Here is a 23,899-nt window from a genome sequence, read left to right on the forward strand (position 1 = left end):
ATATATGTGTTTAAATAGATAGATAATTGCGGAGTATCATTTTTCATTTACGATATGCTCCATTTAAAGATGCCATTCGTCTAACGCGGTTACGGTGCAATGATTTCACTGTTGTATCCAACCTGGCGCAAAGCAGCGGGGTACCGGGTTGCGCGTGTGTGCTAGGTGGGGAGTTTCAAAGGAGAAGACTGAAATGCGCGAGTACACACACATACTAAGGTCGGCAATGGGTGAGCCAAGCCGGTGGCCAGACACAGGAAATAAGCTCAGCATTCGTCGCAGCACCCTGGGTTCTGGGACAAAACGACTTGGCTGCGATTGAAAGCCAACATGCAGGAAGTAGCTAGTAACCTGATCTGCTTGCTGGTTGGATTAGAAACAGGTGCACCATCTTGAAAAGGTGCAAGAAGTTAAAAATAGATTTGATTAAACAGTTTTAGTTTTGGAGATTTTTTAGCCAATCTAAAATGCAAAAAAGAACTAAAAAATGGTTGTACAAAGAGGTTATTACAGCAGCAATTACGACAGTTTCGTGAAGGCCGTATACTTTTTGACGTGCGGATCGTTGCGGTTCGGTTACCCATGCTATATAACGCGTAAAATTGGGGCCGTGGGTTATTCAGTAAACACAAATTATGAGTCAGAGTGTTTGAAACAATTGTTGGAGTTGTGTTAGTGCGGGCGTCCGCAGAAACTCGAAACTGATAGATTGTGTTTACAAGTTTCCGCCTCTGAAGTCTTATCCGTTTCACTCATGCGGCAATGTAGGAGAGAGATGAAATACGCGATTCCATGAGAAAATAAATGTCCGACTGTTTTGCAGGCACCTGCTGATCGCAGAAATAGTTGATTCGACATTTTCGTGACAAGAGAGCGCTTTGTTGAGTCGTCAGCAAAACAACGCGAGTACTGTTCAGCCAAATCGCATTTTAACCAACGGTGTCTTATATGCCTGCAGCAGCAGTTAGCGAAAACGGCAAAAACATCAAGACACAAAGAAACACTTGAGAATAGGTTTAATGCTGAATTTTTCTTTACATTTTCAATCTAGTAGTAACCACGTAACAGCGCTTTAGGGTCAGGAGCGATCGTTAGAAAAAGTCAAGTTTTGCTCAGAAAGAGTATATTTGTTTCGTTTCATTTCATTGCAGCATAGCAAAGATTTTTCTGTTTTTTTTACGTTAGAAAAGATTTCGCTGCATTTTACAAAGCCTTTGTATCCCAAGACAAATAGAGAGCTGTCAACACAGCAGTTTCCTTTGGTTGGTATCTGGTTAGCAGGCGTTATACTTCGACGTGTACCGCCAAACGTGTTAAACAAACTTGTCGTCGGGCTTTCCAAACAGAAACTGCTTTCTTGTTCCCTTGCAACTTCCCGAACTTAACAAGTTAAGAAAGTTAACCGACAAAGGTTTTATGTGGCCGTATTTACGTTTATTTCTTTGTTTGAATGAATGAATGTAGCTGCTATATCCTTGTGTGGCCGAAAAGCGACAGTCGTTATACCACGGGTGTCCAAACACCTCGTTCCTGCTTACGATTTATCAAGTGTGTTATTTGTAGGTGATTCTTTTTCTGTTTTTTTTTTTACATTTTGTAACTTGCTTTATTCCCACGTCGCTGGAAAACGACAGTCGTTTTAACACGGGTGTTTATTAGTTCAATAGCATTTTGGTAATGTGCATATATTTTTTTCGCGCAGCGGCGCATTTTTCTATTATTTTTTTTGTATGGAAAGTGCACCTATACACCAAGCTAATGTTATTCAAATCTTCGTTAACGCCTATTCTGATCCATTTCTATGCAAACTAATAGAAAATTTTGTCTTTAACAGCAATACGAAAGTTAAAGTTTTGGAATTTGATAAATTTCTCAAATGAATCCAGAATAAGCCGAAAACATTTTGGATCATTCTGGGCTTATACAAAGGCATTATGAACACTGTTATTGCAGCTTTGCTTGCGGTTGCATGTTTGGCCGCAAGCTGTATCGGTCAAAGCAGAAGAAGAGAACCCCTCGATATTCGCGGTAAAATCAGAGGGAATATTACCGGGGATACATACACACCTGATTTGACGGGTATTACGCCCGGGTCATCTTCCCTCGCGTTTGTGTTTGACGTGACGGGGTCAATGTGGGATGATCTGAAGCAAGTGAGGGGAGGGGCAGCGCAGATTCTCGAAACCACAAGGAATAGACAGGAGAAGCCACTCTTCAATTACGTCTTAATCCCATTTGCGGATCCTGGTAAGTTGAATAAATGAATGCAACTTACTATTCGCACGTGGCGGGTAAACGACAGTCGTTATAACACGATTTTGTTTTTTACGTACCTCACGCCCGATTTTCCAAGTTAAAATTAGCAATTGCCTTTAAGTGTCCCGTACAAGCCCATATACGCCCACAATGGTAGGAGCGACGAGGTTTAGGATTTTGCAACTAATCCCTTATTTTGATAATGGTAGAATAATTGTGAGCACCACATTAATTTTAAATGAATAACTGAATGTAATTTGCTTTAGGCTATACTCGCGTGGCCGGAAATGCAGTCGTTATAACACGGGTGTTCTGTTTCATACACATCGTGTCAGGTTACGAATTACCATGGATCTAACTTTGTGGGAAATTATTGTTTAAATTTTTATAAATATTTTTAGTGGTTGGGCCGATCAGCGTCACTACAGACCCGGCAACGTTCATCACCGCCTTGAAAGGTTTATACGTGGAGGGAGGGGGCGATTGCCCTGAAATGACCATATCTGCTATCCGGTAAACCGACTGGCATGTATATAACTGCTACATAGAAATGTGCTTTTGGGATTCCTTTAGCTTAGCACATAAATCCCATATTTCCCAGACCTGTTTTAAACAAACGACAAAGATTTTTTACAATTGTCAGAATTTGCGGTTACAAAATTCTTTGAATATCTTTTGTTTACCGCCAAATGGTAGAATAAAAGCGAATAAAAATATGTACCATCTTACCAAACTCTACTATACTGTGGTAATATGATCTGTAATACAGTGGGGGGAGATGGGACACCTTTAGAACATAAATATCCGATCAAATGCCAGGAAACACTGATTTTAAATTATTGGCGGGAACTTCCCTGGCTGTATTGTGCCGCTACTAAGCTACTTGAACAACAATAATGTTTGTTTATTCGTTTACGATGGCAAAGATTGAAAACTATTTAAAGCGAAAGGACAAAAAATGGCACAAAAACAGTTGTCAAAACACGCTAACGCTTGAAACCATTTTAACATTTAATTTATTATGTATACAATAGCGAAGCGTTGGTAATTTCTCTTCCCGGGTCTTTTATCTACGTTTTCACGGACGCTCGATCGAAAGATTATTTACAAGTGCCGGAAATTCTACAGATTATTCAACGGAAACAGAGTCAGGTGTGTAGTTGTTGTATTTTGTGTTATGTTTTGTATTTAAAAAAAAACTGATTATAAAATCGTCCTTGCTGGTAAATTTGCTCAAATAAAGTTTAACACATAAAGTAAAACACATTAAAAACCCAAGTCGTATTATACTTTTTTTGCTTAACTTAAAGGATTAAAAAAATAAAATTTAATTTGTCTATTTGGTCACCATAACAAAGACTTTCTTCTGTGTTAAAGGTCGTATTTGTTCTCACTGGCGACTGCAATGAGCGTGACCACGATGGGTATCGAGCCTATGAAAGAATTGCTGCTACAAGTTCTGGACAAGTTTTCCAAATCAGCAGAGAACAAGTGTCTGAGGTAGGTAGTGTTTGGAATGCAATGCGTCTAAACATTTTTTATGAGCAATTAAAAACTTTTCTTACAATTGCATAGTAGCTTGTTTTAATTAAATTTTAACAACTCAATGGGAGTTATGCTGAGTTTAACAGCCATGCTTTTTAACCAACACTCTTTTTACCACTTTTTTATAAGATTTTAATGACTGTCATTTTGAGGTTGATTTCCTTTTGTTCGTGGTTTAAATAATATGATTTTCATTACCTTTTTCGAACAGATCAGGAATATGAAAATAAACCTCTGAGTTGGAGCAACTGCTGTTAATTCTTAAACACACATAACATGCTAATACATAACCAGGCACATTATACTTGTAATTTGGCTCTTCCGTCACAAATTTGTGCTGGCTGATGTTTTGTCATATTTAAAGTTTAAATACCAAGAAAAATTATGCAATCCCCAAACGCACAAAGCAAGCTATTACATAACACCACATACACACTGTGGCAATGTTTTTCTTCAACTAAGGTGGTCTACTTAAGTTTCCCATCCATTTCCCACCATGTTTGATGGTTTCAAGTGCTTTTCGTCAGGGGTGATTAACTCTGGGTGCGTCGCTCCCAATCCGCTATTAAATGGCCTACAGTACATGTAAATAAAACAAACCTTTGCACTACAGACACCAATTTAATGCAGTTTAAATCAATACTGTACAGTTTAGGCCATGGAATTTTAAAATGAATGTAATTTTGATATTTTTTTTAAACTTTTCATTATTAATACTTTTTTGATATGCAGCAATAAAATACTGAAATTCTTTTAACTTTTTTAACATGTGGTATAATTTTTAATACTTGTTTATAAATTCCTGCACATTCATATTCAGGTGGTTGAATTCATCCGTGTTTCAGTTCAAGCTCACAAAGTGATGTTGTTATCCACTGATCATGATACTCCTTCACCTTCACAACATGAGTGGGTTCTCCCTCTTGATCCAAACCTAGAAGAACTGACTTTATCTATCAGTGGACCTGGTTAGTAAGAATGATATATCAGTGGCTCATCTGGTATAAAAACGTATAGTGTATTTCCAACGTTTCGTCTGCCATACGGCGAGACTTCATCAGGGAATGAAAAAACGTTGAAACGTTGGAAATACACTATACGTTTTTATACCAGATGAGCCACTGATATATTCTTTGTACTATGCCTGGTAGCAGAAGTAACAGAAAGTAAGAATGATATTATAAATGAATATAATGAATGAATGTAGCTTGTTTATCCTAGCGTGGCCGGCAAACAACACTTATAACATGAGTGTTCTGTTTCATACACCTCGTGCCAGCTTACGACCTATGTAACTTTGTTGGTATTTTTTGTTTCCAGCAGTGACCTTTAAGTGTTATACACATTGACACATACACCCACAGCAATTCTTAGAATTTTATTTTTAAAGTTATAAAACAAAAAATATTCTTCTATTTCTAATTCTGCCATATTTCTTTTACCACAGATCCATTGTTGTCCATATTCGACCCAGATGGAATAGAAATAACCGAACAAACTGGCCTCATACCTCAGCTTGACCTTGAACAAGTGTTTATTGGAACAATAACTGAACCTAAACCTGGTAAAATATCATAGAATTTTCTGGAACATATGTAACAAAATTTTATGACCATATATATATATATATATATAATATGTAGTAGGGTGGGGCAGATGGGATGCATTTTTCTATTTTCACGTCCCACTTGGTAGTAAGCAAAAAAAGTCAAAGAATTATAAAACTGTATCCTCACGACTCCCATATACCGTTGTTAATTATTTAAAACACAATCAGAATATTTGGATATTATGTAATATCCTGATTGCGTTTTAAACAATTAGGGATCAATGGATGTCGTTAACTGTCTACGGCCGTTATAAGGATACGATTTTATAATTCTTTGAATCTTCTATGTTTACTACCAAATGAGACAAAAAAATTGAATGAAAATGTGTCCTATCTTACCCCACCTTACTCTATTTATTAATTTTAAAATGATTATTTAAACTAAATACATTAATCCACACAGGTTTATGGCGCATTGTGGCGGGTAGCAGTGGTGAACACACACTGCGTGTAACAGGGCTTTCTACACTGGATTTTCAAGCAAGATTCTCAAGAAAACCAACTCTTAATTGGACAGACACTGAATATCAACCAGTGGCAAGTATGTGTCTTTTATACTGTTGCTGATAGGAATATATATTTTTTTGCATTTTTTTATATTTTGCTGTTCCCCGCAAGAATTTTGCTGACTGACGTTTCGATGTCCTTCTCAGGTCATCTTTGTTAGATTAAAATGGCTCTGAAACAATCATCCACAAACTTATATACCTGTGGTAATTCGTAAGCGGGTACGAGGTGTATGAAACAAAACATTCATGTTATGACGCTTGTCGTTTTTTCGAGCATGCAAGGCTAAATTACATTTATTCAACTTTATATATTACCTGCATAAGTCTTGTTTATCTAAACATGTAACTTCTTATAGATATTCCATCCTACATATTACTGAATGCAACTGGCCTAAACCAACCTGGTCGTTTTAAAAGAATGAAACTTCTGGATATTGCTGGTCGTCCTTTAAGGGTTTGTATTGATTCAATAATAAATATTATTCACAAACCTTTTCTGCATATTTGCATAGTTTGTTTTAACTTTTTATTTAGTTTAATAATTATATTAAAAGCAAAATTTGCTTTAGAATAAGTTCTTACAAAATATTTTTTCTAATTTTCTATATGTGGTATCACATCGAGTGACCACCCCTTTTAAAATAGATATTTTTTTTTGTAATTAATTGTAAAAATTATTATTTTTTGAGGGTTTGTACATTTTTTGTTATTAAAACCCTTATTTTTTCTTGCTGCACCATTGGGTATACATATAGTAGTGTGGGGAAAGATGGGACACCTTTTAACTCGATTTTCTCGTTCCCTTTAGCAGTAAACAAAGAACATTCAAATAATTATGAAACTATATCCTCACAAACCCGATAGACCAGTGTTAATTGTTTAAAACACGATCAGGATATTTGGATATTATGTGCTAAAGGTGTCCCATCTTTCCTCACCCTACTATATAATGTATTTTTCTTCTTTTAGACTCTTCGTTTAGGAACACCCCCTGACCCCAACCAGCCATACCTATATACAGTAGAACCTTTCATGACACCCGATGTTCCATTCTATATTGCTGTGGAAGGAATCACAGACGATGGATACAACTTTATTCGAACGACTAAAAATGCAATTCTTAACATTATTCCAAGTAAGATTAAAAAATATCTATCAGTGCTGTGGAGTAATGGGCCAAATTTGGCATTAATTCTTCGTGCTCAAACTTTTAGAATATAATCCATTTGTGCTTAGTGCTAGTGATATTCACTATAAAATGGAGACATGAATGTGTCTAAAAATTTTACCTTCACATAAATTTCAACCCTAAATTTATTTCCATATGTATATTTTCCCTCACAAACAACATGTTACAGTACATAAATGGCAATGCTGCATAATTTATCTAGGAAGTATACGCTAATGGCATTTGCCCTAGACTGTTAGCTTGCCACTAACAATTTGTCTTGTTTACCAATCTAACTTGAACATTACATTCCAGCTGCCCCTGTGGTTCAAGTAAAAGCCAACCAACCTGGATATTTTGACTACCCAGTTGAAATACCATGCAATATCACCAGTTTGTTGCCGTACCACGTACAATGGAGCAGAGAAGTGAACGGAATATATGTTAACCTGCATTCACCAAGGCTGTATCTGTAAGTTGAGTTTTTGTTCGGTGCTGTGGTTCAGTTGTTTAGGCACTTGTCGTTGTAACCGAAGGGTACCGCGTTCGATGCTCAACGCTTGTAATATTGTCGTGTACATCCTTGAACGAGATGCTATGCCAAATTTGCTTCAACCCAGTGGTTACAAATGAGTTGTCCAAATTAACAGTCATAGAAAGAATTACCTACAATGTGATTTTTGTTTATCTTTTAAAATCCATATTTGCCAAATTCTATTAAGTTATTTTTACATTAGGGATTCTGCCACTGATTATTATGTAATTGATGAAGTTTCTGAAGCTTCAGAAGGAATGTATCGCTGTTATGCTAACAACTCTGAAGGGAATGATTATGGATTGACATTTCTCGATGTGGAAGGTAATATGAGATATAGTAGGTAGGGGGAAGATGGGACACCTTTTCATTCTATTTTCTCATCCTATTTGGTGTTAAACAAAAAATATTCAAGGAATTATAAAACCGTACCCTCACAACTTCCATAAACAGTTGTTTATTGTTTAAAACACGATTAGGATATTTGAATATTATGTGCTAAAGGTGTCCCATCCTCCCACACCCTACTATATAATAGTAATTTTCAGCTACCATTGTCAGTTTGTGTAATAATGGTAATTTGCAGCTGCTGTATGGCTAAAGTGAAACCTTACATAAAGAATTGTGAATCTGATAAAATATTGGGAATTCTAGCAGGCTTAAAATGCAAATTCAATGTGACAATTCAAAAATGACAAATAAAAAGATTGAAGGTTCAGGATTAGTTGCTAGGGGTTACAGGCTATATGGTTAAGGTTTAGGGCTAGGGTTTCAAATTGTCACTTTAAATTTGGGATTTAAAAGTGAACTAAATATTTAGCTAAAGCCTTGCTTTAGGAAAATTGTTTATAATGTCATTTATATTTGGTCCTAGAGAAATAAAAACTAAAAAAATTTTTTTTATATTACTATAACATTAAAAGTTTTAACTTACTCTTTTTAAAGTTAAACAAATTATTTTTAAAATTAAAAAAAAACGTTTTTTTTAATAAAGATTTTTTAATAACAAAATGAAAGTTTTTTTATGAAACCTATTTAAAGACTGTCTTGTTTTGTTTTATTAATAAATTAAAAGTTGAGTTACTTCTATTTCTAGAACGACCGCCCGTAGTTACAACTGATGGTAATGTAACAGTTACACCCGGTAACAGTGTCGTGCTCACATGTCATATCCAGAGTAATGTTCAATATTCACTAAGATGGTCAAGAGTTGATGGAAGAAATTTGGACAGAAGAAGGTAAAAAATAAGATTCATTTTCATGTTTTCTAATGAAAATAAACCTATTATTATTTTTTAAAAAAAGGAAAAATCGAAATATTCCATTTGTAATAAAAACATAGTTACATGGCCATTGTGGCTTTTAAAAATATTCACACACAAAAAATTTGTCTATTTGCGTTTTAAAAATTTTAGCACAGTAATGTAACTTTTAAAAATCCGAAAATTATGATACTGTTTTATTTGAAAACCATACCATTGTGTCTTAAATAATACCTTAAAAGTACCCATTTTGTTATAACAAAAATATAATTTTTAAGAATCCGAAAATTACGGAACGGTTCTCTTTTAATTCAACGAGCAATGCCAGGAGATGAGGCGGGATATCAATGTACGGCTGTAAATATCGGCGGAGAATCAAATGATGTTATCGGACTTATTGTGCAACGTAAGGAAGTGCTTTTTTTGTGGGTAAACGGGTTTGGGTTCAAGGCTCATTGCTACTACTTAAAGTTTCAGGCTAGAGTTTCAAGCTTAATGCTGAACCATTGCGGTCATGTTTGTTTCTGGGCAAGACATTTGGTTGACAATTATTGGTAATTGTTCCGACCCAGTGACCAGGGTAACTCATAAGTGGCATGAGGTGTATTAAACAATACACACATGTTAAATCGACTGAAGTGACCTAACCATAAGCGGATAAAGAAGTTACATTTGATTCATTTAAATAAAATAGCATCACTTATATAATATTCTACATTTAATTGTGTTTTAACAACTTCATTCTGCTGTTGATACTCATCTCATTTTTTAATAATTTAAACTCCAATTTCGAAATTAATACTGGTTTTCGAAATAAATACAAATTATGTTATTACAACCAGGACCACCCACCGTGATAATACGACCTTCCCAGAAGTCAACCTTCTCAGAAGGAGGGAGAATTCGCATCAGATGCAAAGCAAATGGCTTGCCTCGTCCCAAACTAAAATGGCTCAAAGGATCAAACTACCTTTTTGACATTGGTAAAATAAGGTAAAATATTTTTTATATTTTTCATTAGTTCATGAAAAAGTGACCGATTATTTTCTATTATTACACTTTAGTTTTTTCTGAGAGTAGTAAGGTAATTTTAATAGATTTATTTTAGCTTAACTTACAGTAAAATGTAATATTTCACATTAACTGCATATGTAGCAACTCTTGGGCAAAATAGGGAATCTGTGTTATAACAACTTTCATTACCCCACCACGTGGAGATAAAAATAGCAACATTTATTTTATACCACTTTTTCTTTGATCTAAACCCCATCTCTTCATAGGATAAGTCGCAGTGGTAACCTGCTTGAAATAATCAACGCGAATCAAGAAGATGGAGGTTTATATACTTGCCAAGCTACTAACAGGGCAGGGACGGACCAGGCATCTGTGGAATGGGTGTTTACTGGTAAGTTTTAAGAGGCATACCAGGAATAATTCCTACCAACCTCCAACATTTTCCACCAGCCCAATATGTAACGTACCACAGGGTTTTTCAATAGTGCATAAAATCAACCAGCCAAGTAAAATCAATAGTGCCAAAAATTCAGCAAATTACCAGATCTATAAAAACCCCCTAATCACTAACTTCTAATATTTTCACCAGCCTAACCTGTAAACGAAAAATTCTTCATTAGTGCCAATTATTGTTATTTTTTTCTACAGAGCACCCAGTAGTTCAAATACCTGAACCTGAGATGTTGGTGTTAGAGGGCACTACTGCCACCTTGAGGTGCGTAACCAGTGGTGTGCCACCACCAGTGGTGCTGTGGAGCAAGGATGGAAATAACATTGTTGCCGGTCGTTCGTTTGAAATAAATGTAAGTTGACAAAAATGTTGGAAAATAGTTTTTTTAATTTAATGTAAAATTTTAACTACTCTCAAATTATTTAAAAAGTTTAATAAAAACTGGCAAAGAAATTGGTATATTTATAATTTTGAAAGGTTTTATTACTGATGTTAGTTAAACTTTTAAGAAAGTATGAGAAATTGAACGAAAAAGATATTTTGTAATGAAATAGGATAAGGATAAAATGTTATGTAGAAATCCTTAACCTTACATTAAACAGATAAAAAAAACAAAAAAAACAAACTTTTATTTACTATATTTACTATTTTACATACTATGTACGAGTACGTTAACCTCTTGTGCAGGAAGAGGGAAGTTTAGTGATTCTCCAAGTTGCACGATCTGATGCTGGTGTGTTTGTGTGCACTGCGCGCAACCCGGGAGGTAGTGACCATGGCAACATTACACTCACTGTTGGAAGCCTTCCACTGTTTGTTGAACCTCTACCTCACGATATTGGAGTTGACTTTGGTAAGTTGTTGAATATTCAGTGGTTATTTTGCCTGCCTCTAACCAAAAGGTTACGGTTTAAGCCTTGTTGTTATGGGTGTTTATGTCTTTGGGCAAGACACTTTTCTGCAATTGCTCCAACCCAGTGGTCACTAATGGGTTATCCAAATTGTCAGCCAAAAAAAGACCTACAAGGTCACATGTGTGGTAACTCATAAGCGGGCACAAAGTGTAAGAAACGAAACACCAATATTATAAAGACTGTTGTTTTCCGGCCACACGAGGATAAAACAAGTTACATTTATTCATTTGTGTCTCTTTTTTATAAGACCCATTTCTCTTATTTTTTTCCATTTTTCTCATTAACTTGTACGATTCATAAAATTCACTCATCTGTTCATTTCCCCCCAGGTTTTGATGCAAGCATACCATGCAATGCAATCGGTAATCCTGAGCCCACAGTTACATGGCATAAGGAGGATCCTGACTCAGATGAATATAATGTGATGGGTGAAGCTGATCTACTGCTAAGCAATATTCTATCTATATCATCAGTAGAATTAGATGATGGTGCTACATACATATGCACAGCTACTAACAGCTTTGGCAGATCAACTACAACTGCTCATGTGACCATTACTGGAACAGGTAGGCATATGTTGGAATTTACTATTTTTTAAGGGTGGCAGCCATTTTTCTAGTTTTTATGGGTGAGGTCCAACAGCGAGACATGCCAGGTGACTTTTTTTGGCAAATAAAATTGGGGGTTATTTGTTCTAGTTGATCGTTTTACTATATCAAAACTAAACAAAGTCCAAATGCTTCTAACTTAGAGGTAACAGGGCTCGAGGCTGGTCGCTGCTACCACTGTGGGCGTATGTGTCATTAAGCAAGAAACTTAACAGCAGTTGCTCCAACCACTAATAAGTGTCTAAATTGTCAGCAATACAGAAAATCACACCAACAAAGTTACATATGTGGTAACTCGTAAGCTGCACAAGGTGTATGAAACAAAACACCCGACTGTATTATAACAACTGTTTTTTCTGGTCTCATAGGGTAAAAGGTTACATTTAATATTCCCAGATTCCCTAACTATTTAAATGCCTAAATCCAAGTTCTTTCTTTCGTCTAGCCCAGTGTCCTGTTGTTAATGGCAAAAGTTAAAAACTTCAAAAAAGTAACACAGGCAAAGTTACATTTGTGGTAACAGCTGACACGACGTGTATGAAACAGAACACACGTGTTGTAATGACTCCCGTTTTCCAAGCCATGCAATGATAAAGCAAGTTACATTTATTCAAGTCCCAAATTCTTTCTTTCTTCCAGCCCACCCTGAAGTTGATGTAGGAGACCTAAGACCTCATGTTATCGTCGGGGAAACTATTATCATCCCATGTCGTATAGTAGCGGGGAATCCACGTCCAATACAAAGATGGAAACGACGCAGAGTTGCTTTTAACCCAACTGGACGTGTTTATGTAAGTTATTTTTAAGTGATATATTTTTAGTCGAAAGTTTTTACATTTTGGAAAACTTGTGAAGGATGATAACTCATAAGCTGACACAAGGTGTATGAAACAGAATACCTGTGTTATAACGACTGTCCTATTTTCATAAATAGTTCACATTCATTTATTCTTACATCTCCATACCCTCGCAGATAAATGAAGCAAGTAGTGTTGTTATCACACAAGCTGTAACATCGGATGCTGGAGCTTACTTCTGCCATGCAACTAATGTAATTGGGCATGAACAGGGGAGGGTGGACCTTGATGTGTGGGGTAAGTAAATCATAATTAATAAAAGCTAGAGTATTTAAAACATTAGAAAATATTTTAAACATTTAAAACATTAGCTAAAATGTAAAATATTGGCTTACAAGCCTGTAAAACCTTAGTTAAAGTGTAAAACTTTTAATAATAAACTTGTAAAACATTGGCAAATATATGTAAAAATGGCAAAAATAAATACTATTTTCAAAACTATCTGTTTTTTCAGAATACTTAATTCAAAACTATCTGTTTTTTCAGAATCTTTTTTCAAAACTATCTGTTTTTCAGAACACTTATTTCAAAACTCTTTGTTTTTCAGTCCCACCCACTATAACGAGCACGGACACTTTATTCACCACCATCGAACACATTCCTGTGTCAATGCAGTGTGTGGCTACCGGGAATCCAGAACCCGTAGTTGTATGGAGGAAGGATGGGGATCCAAGACCCCTAAACAAACTCAGTGGTTACGAGGTGACATTATGTTGTGCTAAAATATTTTTTTAGGTAAAATTTAGGGCCAGAGTAAGTTTACTTGTCTAATTTTTTTTTGCTAAACTGATAAATAGTTTGGCACTGTTGCAAAGTAGTTAGAGCTGTAGCACAATGATTAGCCCTACTGCCTTTAACCCAGAGGTAATAAGTTCAAGGCTCGTAGCTGATACCATTGTGGGCGTATGTGTTGTTAAGCAAAACAATTACGGGCAATTGCTCCAACCCAGTGGTCCTTTATGGCTGGTCTAAATTGTCAGTCATACTCATACATACATTTAAAAAGGGAAAATATAAACACATGCGGCCAAAACGATAGCAACGGCGAACCTGTAACCTCTGGGTTAGAGGCAGTAGGGCTAATCATTGTGCTACAATGCCACCTGTTATATTGTTCTTTGTTTCTTTTACACTTATTGCCCCTATAAAATAAGGATTTTGTACCTTTTACTTTTTTGTTACTATAAAAAACAGGTTTTTGTACCTTATACTTTAATTGCACCATAAAACAGGTAAGTGGAGACGGTACCCTCACTATTCTTAATCCTGATCATGAAAATGAAGGAAGTTATTCCTGTCAATCAACCAATGCAGCTGGTGTTGATTCATTTGACGTTCATCTTGAAATTTATTGTAAGATCTCATTTTGACTTTTTTTTTCTTATTTTGTAGATTTTTTCATTTTTTTATAAATGTTTAGTAATTTTGGTTTGTTTTTTATTTATTTGGTAGATTTTATTATGTTTCTTTTTTTAATAGATTTTGTGATGTTTGGTTTTAATCTATATACTTGTCATAACAAAACAAAATACCTTCATCCTAATTTGGCTCATTACCCCAACACCCTAGCAAATATCTACTAGTACCAATTGTTAAATCTACAATCAAATATCAAACGATTTTATATTTATTTAAAATTAAACAGATAAAATTTACCTTTAGTATGATCAGTTTATCTCATTATTTAAATTTAGAATTATTTTAAATTTTCTAAATAATTTTTTTTAGTAAAACTTTTTTGAATTTTTTGCAGTGAGACCCCAAGTTGACAGTTCTGTTGATGATTACATCGTCACAATTGGTCACTCGGTGACACTACAGTGCGACGTATCAGATAGTGACCCCCCGCCCACATTCACATGGAGAAAAGGTGAGGAGAGCATCACTGGAGATGAGGATGGCATCAGTATCACTGCTGATGGGAATCTTACTTTGTCTTCGGCAACTTTGGATGATGCAGGTTTGTGTTTGTTATTTGCTGGCTGCTGGGTCTGTGTATAGTGTTCTATGTTCTGTTTAGGCTAATGAGCCAGTCCTGGCCTAAAAATGAATAATGCGTAATGGGTCGATTGTAACTTAAAAGTGGGTCAATCCTATCAATCCTGGTCTAAGACCCACAAATCCTAAGACCCGTGGCCTGCCCTGCTGCGGGACCTCACCCACATGAATTTCCCAAGTAGTCAGCCATACAGAAAAAATGAACATATCTAAAATCATTTTTAAACAATAATTAGTTTATGTTATATCATTTCTGTCTAAGGAATATTGTTGAAATAATAGCTCCTCCAATACAAACCATCTGTAGTTATAATGCAATATGTTTGCATTGATTGGCATGAGTTGTATGAACACACATGTTATAACAAATGTCATTTGCGGCCACGCGTGGATAAGTAAGTTACATTCATTTATCATTATTATTATTTTAGAATATATCACTTTACAGGCAGTTATACATGTGTTGCAACCAACATTGCTGGATCTGCTGAGAAGAACGTAAGATTGACGGTTCAAGTCCCACCATCGATACGAAGAGGGCCAACCCTGGTTAAGGTAAAGCTGCAGTTATATGGGTACAGCTTAACATTTATTTGCTGCATCAAATAAAAAACCAAAACTTTTATAAAAAAATGGTGAAAAATATTAATTAGTTATAGAAAAAATAAATGAAAAACAAAAAGTTTGTAGAAAATGTGTGAATTATTAAATAGAAAGCTAAATATATAAAAAAATTAAATAAAAAAATATGAATATAATTTAAAAAAACAGGAAAATATTAAATGTTGTAAATGTCAATAATATCCTTCTATCTAAAATCCTTGTTTTATCTGTTAGGTTTTAAAATCGGAGACAGCTTCACTTCAGTGTCAAGCTACTGGACTTCCCACCCCTACCATTACATGGAGCAGAGGAAATGTTCTTATTGACGAAAATTTTAACGAACGTTTCACATCACTGAATGGAGGTAATGGAAGCTAAAATAACTTTTTGCAAGAAATAAATAGAAATTATTATTTTTTTAAAGAAACGTTTAGAAATCGTCAAAAATAAAAAATCATTAGGAAATGTTTACTTGTCTTACCTTATTAAACCTTTTTGGGAATTGTTTTTTTTCAGCACTTTTTTACATTTTTTTGTTCAAAATTTGATTGACAGCTGGAACAAGCGAGCTTCGCATTCGAAACACACAACTAAGCGATGATGATCTCTATGTTTGTAACGCTGTCAACCCCGCTGGCCGTGACTCGTCATCCGTGACGCTTGACGTCCAATCACGACCCAGTCTTGACCTCCTAGATATTTGCGTCCCATCAGTGACCAACAACAACTGTACACTCACCCCTGTAGAACTTGGTAGGTTGACTTTACCATGCAATGCTAGTGGTGATCCAAGACCAACTATAAGGTGAGATTTGAGTTTTTTGTACAGTTTAAAAGCGGGCATGGTGTATGAAACTGAACACCCGTGTTAATAAAAAATACTCCTCCCCCAAAAAAAATCACCGACGAAGTTACATACTTGGTAACACGAAAGCAGCACGAGGTGTATGAAACAGAACACCTGTGTTATAACGACTGTCATTTACCGGCCACGCGAAGATAAATACCATGCAAATCATATACATGTAAACCAAATACTATTAAATCATAGCGGGCACAAGGTGCATGAAAGAGAACACACATGTTAGGAAAACTATACATTATGCCAAATATATATGTAAATACTGTCCAAACTATATATGTAAATATTATCTACAGATGGTACCACGATGGTGAAGAATTAAATGGTAGAGATCCTAATGTAGATATAGATGCTGAAGGAACATTGACATTATATGTGGTGACTGCTGATCATAATGGACAGTATGTTTGTGAGGCTGAGAATGAAAGAGGAATTATTCGGAAAGTGACAGATGTTTTGGTACTTGGTGAGTCGTTTGTTTTCGTAAAGAAAATACTAACATTGATTGATTCTTTCAATATGTGTTTATAGGTTGGTGCTGTTTGCAAGTAAGTTGCAACACATAGTTAAGGTCAAGGGTATTTATGGTGCCAGCCACACTTTTTAGTTAACACTCTTTGAGTCTCTTTCCCACACTTTTTTTTCCATAGCATGTTTTAACGACTGTTGTTTTATGTTAAATCTTCATTCTTTAAATAACATGATCTTCGCTACAGTTCTCAAAAAATAAAAATTATGATATTATTATTCAATATGAGTGCGGTCCTTTAGCAAGGCATGCCTGAGAGATTTAGGGCACAGTAAACTCAACACCTAATTTTAAGTGTTACTCATATGAATTTTTACCTCCTAATATTACACAACATAAGATTGATTGATCCCTTCGGAAACTTTTTAAAACAACATTTTTTATTGTAAAACGGACCCCCCCCTTTTTATCAGATCATGACCATACTTGTTGATTTTTCACAGAGCATCCGGACATCAAGGGAGGAGGAAACGTAGAGCGGATCACTGTGTTGGAGGGGGAGGATGTTGATCTTACCTGTGAAGCAGATGCTGTTCCTCCTCCTACCATCACTTGGTATGGAGGAGAGGATCAAACTCAGGTGAGAAAGATAGATTTTCCAATGATGTTGAATGGATTCTCATTTTTTTCTTGCGACCATATTTTTCCTAAATTTTTTACATAATTATCAAACCAGGTAAAATTGCTAGGTTTTTATCAGAATTTAAATAAAATTTGTCGGATTTTTATCGATTATACCAGGCTTTCCCTGACTTGTTCGTGGCCCCTTTTAATTTTCCGCGACCTTTCATGGTTGATAGTATAAAATATGTAGTATTTTGTGTAAAATTGGTATACTCTTGGCGACCCCTAAACTGTGTTACACTACCCCCAGTTTTTGAAGCCATGTTTTAAACAAGTAAGGTCCTTTGGCGTTTTTTTTACATGGTAGAGGTTCTAGAATTTAGGCCAGAATTGGAACATTCTCATTACCCTTAAAGTATTGATCCTATATCATATTGCAATTTTTTTGCAATTTTTTGTTTCTGGAAAAATTATGTATTTGTTACAGTTAGCAAACATTATGCTTTTTTATGGTTATATCTGATCACAATTTTTCAACAGACGGTGTTAGAAGAACGTGAACACATTGAGTTTATAGAGAATGGTCAAACTTTCCGTATAACAAGTGCTAGAGTATCAGACACTGGATTATATAAGTGTACAGCTGTTAATAAAGTGGGGGAAACACATAAGGTAAGAAAGTTATATTTCAACAATCTTTTAGCAGCCTATCTGGCATAAAAAAACATAGTGCATTTTAAATGTCTCGGCTGGCAGTTATTCCTAATGTAGTCTTGCCTAATGACAAACGAAACATTGGAAATACTAATACACTGCATTTTCCTACCAGATAAGCCGTTGAAAGGCTATTAACTTTATGTCTGGTAGCAGAAGTAACAGAATGTTTATATTTTAGAGGAACAGCAGTTTTAAAATTACTAAATTTCATGTGTTGAGGGAATTGTTATCCCTAACTTATTTTAATGTTTACTTTATTTTTCCAGTTTATAAGATTGGACGTATATGTCCCACCAACCATAAGAGATAATGAAGTTGTTTCCGTTCAAACTGTTGTTGTTGATGAATCCATTGATTTACATTGTTATGTTGATGGTATTCCTTTTCCTGCAATAAGGTGGTACACAGGTCAGCGGTGAATGGTCATTTATTCAATCTTTCGATTACTTATTCTTTTTTTTATTTGAATGAATGTAACTTACTTTATCCTTGCGTGACTGGAAAACCAAAGTGGTTATTACGCAGGTTTTCTGTTTCATACACCTTGTGGCAGCTTATAAGTTAACACAAGTGTAACTTGTTGGGAATTGTTTTATCTGTTTTTACCAACTGTTGTTTTGCTGTTGATTTCCTTCTTATCGTTTTTTAAATAACATGATCTTCACTTTCGCTTTCATAGAGATAAAAAAAATTATTAAAATATTATTGTATAATCACCGATGTAAATGAAGTCATACCAGTAAGTTCAGTAGTTGCCCTGCTATGAGAGGATAAACAAGTTACATTTATTCAATTTTACATAGCAGTTTTCGCTCATAAATTTTGTACAACCACAGGTGTAAATGAGGTCATACCAGATGATGAAAGAGTTCAATTTATCGATCGCGACCAAACCCTTCGTATAAACTCAGCATTGGTATCTGACACTGGTTCATACAAATGCATTGCAACTAATGTGGCTGGAGAAAGCTCTAAAGATTTTGACCTAAATGTCCACGGTAAGTGTATATATAATAATGTTCCACTTTTGCATACAGGTTACTTTGTATTTTTTTATTTATTAAATCTGAACAAGTATTTATTAAATCTAAAGTATTTATTAAGTTTTATGTTACAAAATATGTTAAACTTTTCCTTCTAAATTTTTTTTTTGTAATTAAGACTGTTGTAACTAAATTGCCAAATAACCTAAAAACCATGAAGTGTAAACACATTCCATATTTCTACAGTACCACCATTTATAAAGGGAAATGATGAAAATCATGTCGTTACATTGGATACAACACTGGTTCTTCGATGTTTGTAAGTTAAAACATTTGAATATCGTTTAAACATGTTATATCCTATTGTAATTATGTTATGTCAGTTGACTTATGATTCCAACCACAATATTTGCCCAATGGCCTTAATAAAGCCAATAAAAAACTTTTTATTTTCCCAAAACTCAATTTCTTTAATAAAAGATTGTTTTTTCAAAATTGAGAAATTTTATTTGGCTATTTTTTTAAAACTAAACAAATTTTCAATTTTTTTAAAAACTAATGGATCTTTTTTATTCTAAATAATTTTTCTATATAGAACGAATGGGATTCCGAAGCCTGCCATCGTGTGGACACTTGACGATGACCCGATCACATCCCGAGCAGGGATGAGGATCGTGCAGGATAACCAGGTGATTGAGTTCTCCAACATCCAGATTGACGACGTAGGTGATTATCAATGCACGGCAACAAATGAAGCAGGAACAGCCACCAAGAATCACAACGTCATTGTGCAAGGTAGTTTCGTTTTTTGAAATATCATTTTGTTTACAATTTGTTTTAAGAATTTTTTTTTAGTTTTAACAACATTTTGTGAAAATAAAATTAAAAAAAAAATTTTTTTGGATTAAAAAATGTAAATTTTATTTTTTCGGGCAGTAATTTCAAGTTTTAAAAACATTTTGTAGAAATAGATTAAAAAAAAATAAATTTTTGCTCCTTTTCCGATTTAAAAAAATATTTTTACAGTTATTTTTTTCTGATAGTTCCTCCAAGTATATCTGGCGAGGAATCGAACAACGTCACCGTGACACTAGGTGGAGCTGTAACAATCACTTGTGATGCGTCAGGGGATCCCCCTCCAACCATTGTTTGGTTAAAAAATGGAACTCCGTTATTTGGATCAGATGAAAGTATTACCATCAGTGAGGATGGGACAAGCTTATCTATGTCTGGTAAGTTTTAAATATCCCATGTTTGGTATCAAATACAGGAGTATTATGCACTTACTTTTTGATAGGCACTTTTGTATAATACACAAGTTATTATGCTGTAGTTTCTAGGGGTCACTGCTACCATTGTGGGCGCATGTCCTTGGGCAAGACACTTAAATTTCTTCAACTCATTGGTCACTAGAAATGTGGCCAAATTATCAGCCATACAAAATAATTACTGACAAAGTTACATGTGTTGTAACTCATAAAGTAGCACTAGGTGTATGAAACAGAACACGGTGTTATAGAAACTGTTGGTTTTTAGCCACACAAGAATAAAGCAAGTCCCATTTATTAGTTTATTTAAATATTCTAAGTTGATTCATTGTTTCAACCCACAAAGTTACCCTGTGAGGATAAAGTTTTATTCATTGAAATATTATTATTTTACCTAACAGAGGCCGTTGAGTCTGACCGAGGTCAATATTCTTGCGTGGCTTCCAACGATGTAGGGGTTGTAACTCATAACTACAACCTTGACGTTCTCGTGCCACCTGTCATCAGCAAACCTAACGAACGAGTGTCATCTGTTGTGCATCAGACCAAAACCTTGCATTGTGATGTTTATGGACATCCATTCCCAACTATAAGGTGTGTGGTATACTTATTATTTAGTAGAGTGGGGGAAGATGGGACACCTTTTCATTCTATTTCCCGGCCCATTTGATGGTAAACAAAGAAAGTATAAAAATATATGGGGTTATTTGAAACTGGGTTTATAGATTAGAAAGTGCTGTGTAAAATGTGATTAAGACGTTCTAGGTTCAAAAGCTTTGCTAAGTGAACAGATGTGTCTTTAAACATAACACTCAGTTAACATTAACAACTAAAAAAAGAAAAAAATTAAAACAAATTCATAATTTAGAATAAAACAAACATTTTTTTAAACATTTTAACTTTTTGTGGTCACAGATTTGTGTTAGCAAACTATACTGCATTATCTTGGTGACCAAGAAATCTCTCTATGAACAGATTTATTTAACAACTAAGATTAACCTAATAGTCACTCATGCAAGAAAATTTAGTTGAAAATATGCAGACATGAGACACTTGTTTTATAGCTCCTAGCGCTCAACCCTGCAAGGATTTAATATTATTATTTATTTAATGAGCAACTAATCCAATAAATTTTCAGGTGGTTTGTTTACGGCCAGCCAGTGTTGGAAAGTGATCGGATTTCCATTGAAAATCGTGGTCAGAATTTGGAGATTTCTGACGTTCAAGTGTCTGACGCTACCAGATATACATGCGTGGCAAGCAATATTGTGGGGAGGGCAAATAAACTTGTTACGCTTAATGTACATGGTAAGTAGAAGGCTTTTATATTTCTTGGGCAAGATACTTAAGAGCATTTGCTCCAACCCAGTGGTCACTAATGGGTTGTTTAAATTGTCAACCACACATAAAAAAAAAAAGAAAACAAAAAATATTATCCATAAAGGCTGGCAGAAGGTGTATGAAACAGAACACCCGTGTTATAATGATGTCAAAAATAAATACACCCAAAAAAACTTTACTTTTAAATTTTCTATAAAAAAATATCAATATAAAATTTCGTTTCAACAATTTTTCTTTTGTTGTCTAAAGTTATATTTTCATTTTAAGGATTATCCAAAATTATATTTTTCATAAACATAATCTTTTTTTAACCCAATAAATTTTTTTCAGTACCTGCTACTATCATTGAGCCAGTAGAAAACATGGTAGAACACACTGTAGTCGAGGGCCAACGTGCTGAACTAACTTGTGTAGCAACTGGTATACCACTTCCAAGAGTCACTTGGCTAAAAGATGGAATTTCTTTGAACAAAGCTAAATATTTAAAGGTATTATATTTTGAGAAATTATTGGATTATCATTAGTTGGTGGTCAGGAAAATTTGATTTTTCGATTCTAATGTGTGATAAAAATCATTTTCTCTTTATAGTAGGATGGGGTAAGATGGGACATGTTTAATTCTCTTATCGTCCCATTTTCGGTGCTAACATTGCCCCATCAAGATATAACTCACACAATGGTAGCAGCAACGAGCCCAAACCCAAAACCTCTGGGTTACAGGCATGCCTGCCACAACAATTGTTGTACCACTGTTTGTGTAGATTAAATTTAAATTTTCTCTATAAATGACTGTTAGAGTCTTGTTATAGAAACAGCTAGTCAGTCGACATGTCGTAATACATTTACTGTGTTTTAATACGCTAGAATATGTTACTTAACTTACACTATATAAATAACAGGTAAAAGATCGGGGCAAAGTTCTCATAATATCAAAAGCTGATGTAAACCACCACGAGGGAAGATATGAATGTGTTGCAAATAATGGTGTGGGAGATGATAGCAGGCAAATGACTCTCGTTGTTCATGGTATGCAATTTTTATTTATTTACTTGAAAATGTTTTTTTTTGTTTTTTTTTTTATTTAATTGGTAATTTCAGTTGGTATTAAATGTTCTGCACAAAGTTTTTTCTTTTTTTTTTCTTTTTGTTGCAATATGGATTTTTTAAACATAATCTATGAAATTAAAGTGGTATCTTACATATGAGCTGGCATTGTTCTGTTAAAATTTTGCTGTTTTTTCATCATTCACTTTCAGTCATTGTAGTAATTTTTTTTATCAGTTCCCCCAGTAATATTTGGCCACTCGAGGGACAGAACGAAGGTGATCAACATCGGAAGATCAGAAGTTTTGGAATGTCGGATCAAAAAAGGAAAACCAACCCCGGAAGTAAGACTCCTCAAAATTTATGCCATGTGACACTGGGATTTGGCCAAACTTTGCCAACTGCCCTTTGTTTTAAAAATGTTTTTAAATATATTACTTTTGTTTTTTCCTTACGCGTAATTTAACAACTGTTTTGTCGCTATATCATGTTTTCTTCAGTTTAAATTTTTTTATATCTAGCTGATCAAATTAATGAATAAATTTTCTTTATTTTAATAAAAATTCAACACGAATTTTTGTACAGATTAAATGGTACAACCAGGACAACCAGTTGATCAATGCTTCTCGTGGCATTGTGTTCACTAACGGTAGACAACGCCTTCATATACTTAGTGCACAATTATCCCATGTTGGTAACTACTGGTGTGAGGCTACCAACATTGCTGGCAAGTCAAGGAAAGATTACACCTTGGATGTTATTGGTAATTATAAAATATCATATATGGTAATTTCTAAGCAGGCACAAAGTGTATGAAACAGAACGCTTGTGTTAATAAAAAAAATCTAAAAAAATAATCTCCCGCAAAATTACTTGGTGATAGCTGGTAAGCTTACACGAGGTGTATGAAACAGAACATAAATGTTATAATGACTTGCGTTGTCCTGTCACATGAGGGTAAAGCGAGTTTTTTTTTATGATTTTCTGGTATGGCAGAACCACTGTTTTAGGTGACCATTAAAATATATATGTATATATATAATAATTTTTCAGTTCCCCCCTCCATCCGTGGTTCTGGAGAAACAACGAAAGTTAGCGTGGTTCTTAATAATGACATCACAATGGAGTGTCAGGTCGAGGGAATCCCCACACCCACTGTAACATGGAGGAAAGATGGACAACCCGTCACCTCGTTACGTGTCGGACAGCATCAAATATCAGCAGGTTAGTACCAATGTAACGAAGCCTGTATTTTTTACAGA

General features: G+C 34.8%; 1 protein-coding gene across 1 annotated transcript in view; it reads left to right on the top strand.

Annotated features, from left to right (window-relative positions):
* The first annotated feature begins 286 nt into the window (after positions 1 to 286).
* Positions 287 to 23,899, top strand: part of LOC100186133 (hemicentin-1) — a 59,327-nt gene continuing 35,714 nt past the window's right edge. The window contains exons 1-42 of the mRNA XM_018812536.2: positions 287 to 1,563; positions 1,954 to 2,247; positions 2,658 to 2,769; positions 3,291 to 3,408; positions 3,634 to 3,756; positions 4,622 to 4,769; positions 5,249 to 5,365; positions 5,814 to 5,951; positions 6,276 to 6,373; positions 6,889 to 7,054; positions 7,403 to 7,559; positions 7,825 to 7,946; positions 8,719 to 8,860; positions 9,163 to 9,290; positions 9,727 to 9,877; positions 10,165 to 10,289; positions 10,547 to 10,701; positions 11,037 to 11,202; positions 11,593 to 11,829; positions 12,511 to 12,662; positions 12,845 to 12,965; positions 13,276 to 13,430; positions 13,961 to 14,081; positions 14,482 to 14,688; positions 15,175 to 15,281; positions 15,564 to 15,693; positions 15,885 to 16,134; positions 16,488 to 16,657; positions 17,164 to 17,300; positions 17,825 to 17,956; positions 18,268 to 18,409; positions 18,838 to 18,999; positions 19,231 to 19,303; positions 19,580 to 19,779; positions 20,028 to 20,216; positions 20,654 to 20,846; positions 21,391 to 21,560; positions 21,924 to 22,081; positions 22,493 to 22,619; positions 22,875 to 22,981; positions 23,223 to 23,400; positions 23,691 to 23,861. Coding sequence (XP_018668081.2) covers positions 1,455 to 1,563; positions 1,954 to 2,247; positions 2,658 to 2,769; positions 3,291 to 3,408; positions 3,634 to 3,756; positions 4,622 to 4,769; positions 5,249 to 5,365; positions 5,814 to 5,951; positions 6,276 to 6,373; positions 6,889 to 7,054; positions 7,403 to 7,559; positions 7,825 to 7,946; positions 8,719 to 8,860; positions 9,163 to 9,290; positions 9,727 to 9,877; positions 10,165 to 10,289; positions 10,547 to 10,701; positions 11,037 to 11,202; positions 11,593 to 11,829; positions 12,511 to 12,662; positions 12,845 to 12,965; positions 13,276 to 13,430; positions 13,961 to 14,081; positions 14,482 to 14,688; positions 15,175 to 15,281; positions 15,564 to 15,693; positions 15,885 to 16,134; positions 16,488 to 16,657; positions 17,164 to 17,300; positions 17,825 to 17,956; positions 18,268 to 18,409; positions 18,838 to 18,999; positions 19,231 to 19,303; positions 19,580 to 19,779; positions 20,028 to 20,216; positions 20,654 to 20,846; positions 21,391 to 21,560; positions 21,924 to 22,081; positions 22,493 to 22,619; positions 22,875 to 22,981; positions 23,223 to 23,400; positions 23,691 to 23,861 — 6,358 coding nt within the window. The 5' untranslated portion in view covers positions 287 to 1,454. The remainder of the gene's footprint in view (positions 1,564 to 1,953; positions 2,248 to 2,657; positions 2,770 to 3,290; positions 3,409 to 3,633; positions 3,757 to 4,621; positions 4,770 to 5,248; positions 5,366 to 5,813; positions 5,952 to 6,275; positions 6,374 to 6,888; positions 7,055 to 7,402; positions 7,560 to 7,824; positions 7,947 to 8,718; positions 8,861 to 9,162; positions 9,291 to 9,726; positions 9,878 to 10,164; positions 10,290 to 10,546; positions 10,702 to 11,036; positions 11,203 to 11,592; positions 11,830 to 12,510; positions 12,663 to 12,844; positions 12,966 to 13,275; positions 13,431 to 13,960; positions 14,082 to 14,481; positions 14,689 to 15,174; positions 15,282 to 15,563; positions 15,694 to 15,884; positions 16,135 to 16,487; positions 16,658 to 17,163; positions 17,301 to 17,824; positions 17,957 to 18,267; positions 18,410 to 18,837; positions 19,000 to 19,230; positions 19,304 to 19,579; positions 19,780 to 20,027; positions 20,217 to 20,653; positions 20,847 to 21,390; positions 21,561 to 21,923; positions 22,082 to 22,492; positions 22,620 to 22,874; positions 22,982 to 23,222; positions 23,401 to 23,690; positions 23,862 to 23,899) is intronic.

Source organism: Ciona intestinalis, chromosome 7, assembly GCF_000224145.3.
Source record: "Ciona intestinalis chromosome 7, KH, whole genome shotgun sequence".
NCBI classification, from domain to species: domain Eukaryota; kingdom Metazoa; phylum Chordata; class Ascidiacea; order Phlebobranchia; family Cionidae; genus Ciona; species Ciona intestinalis.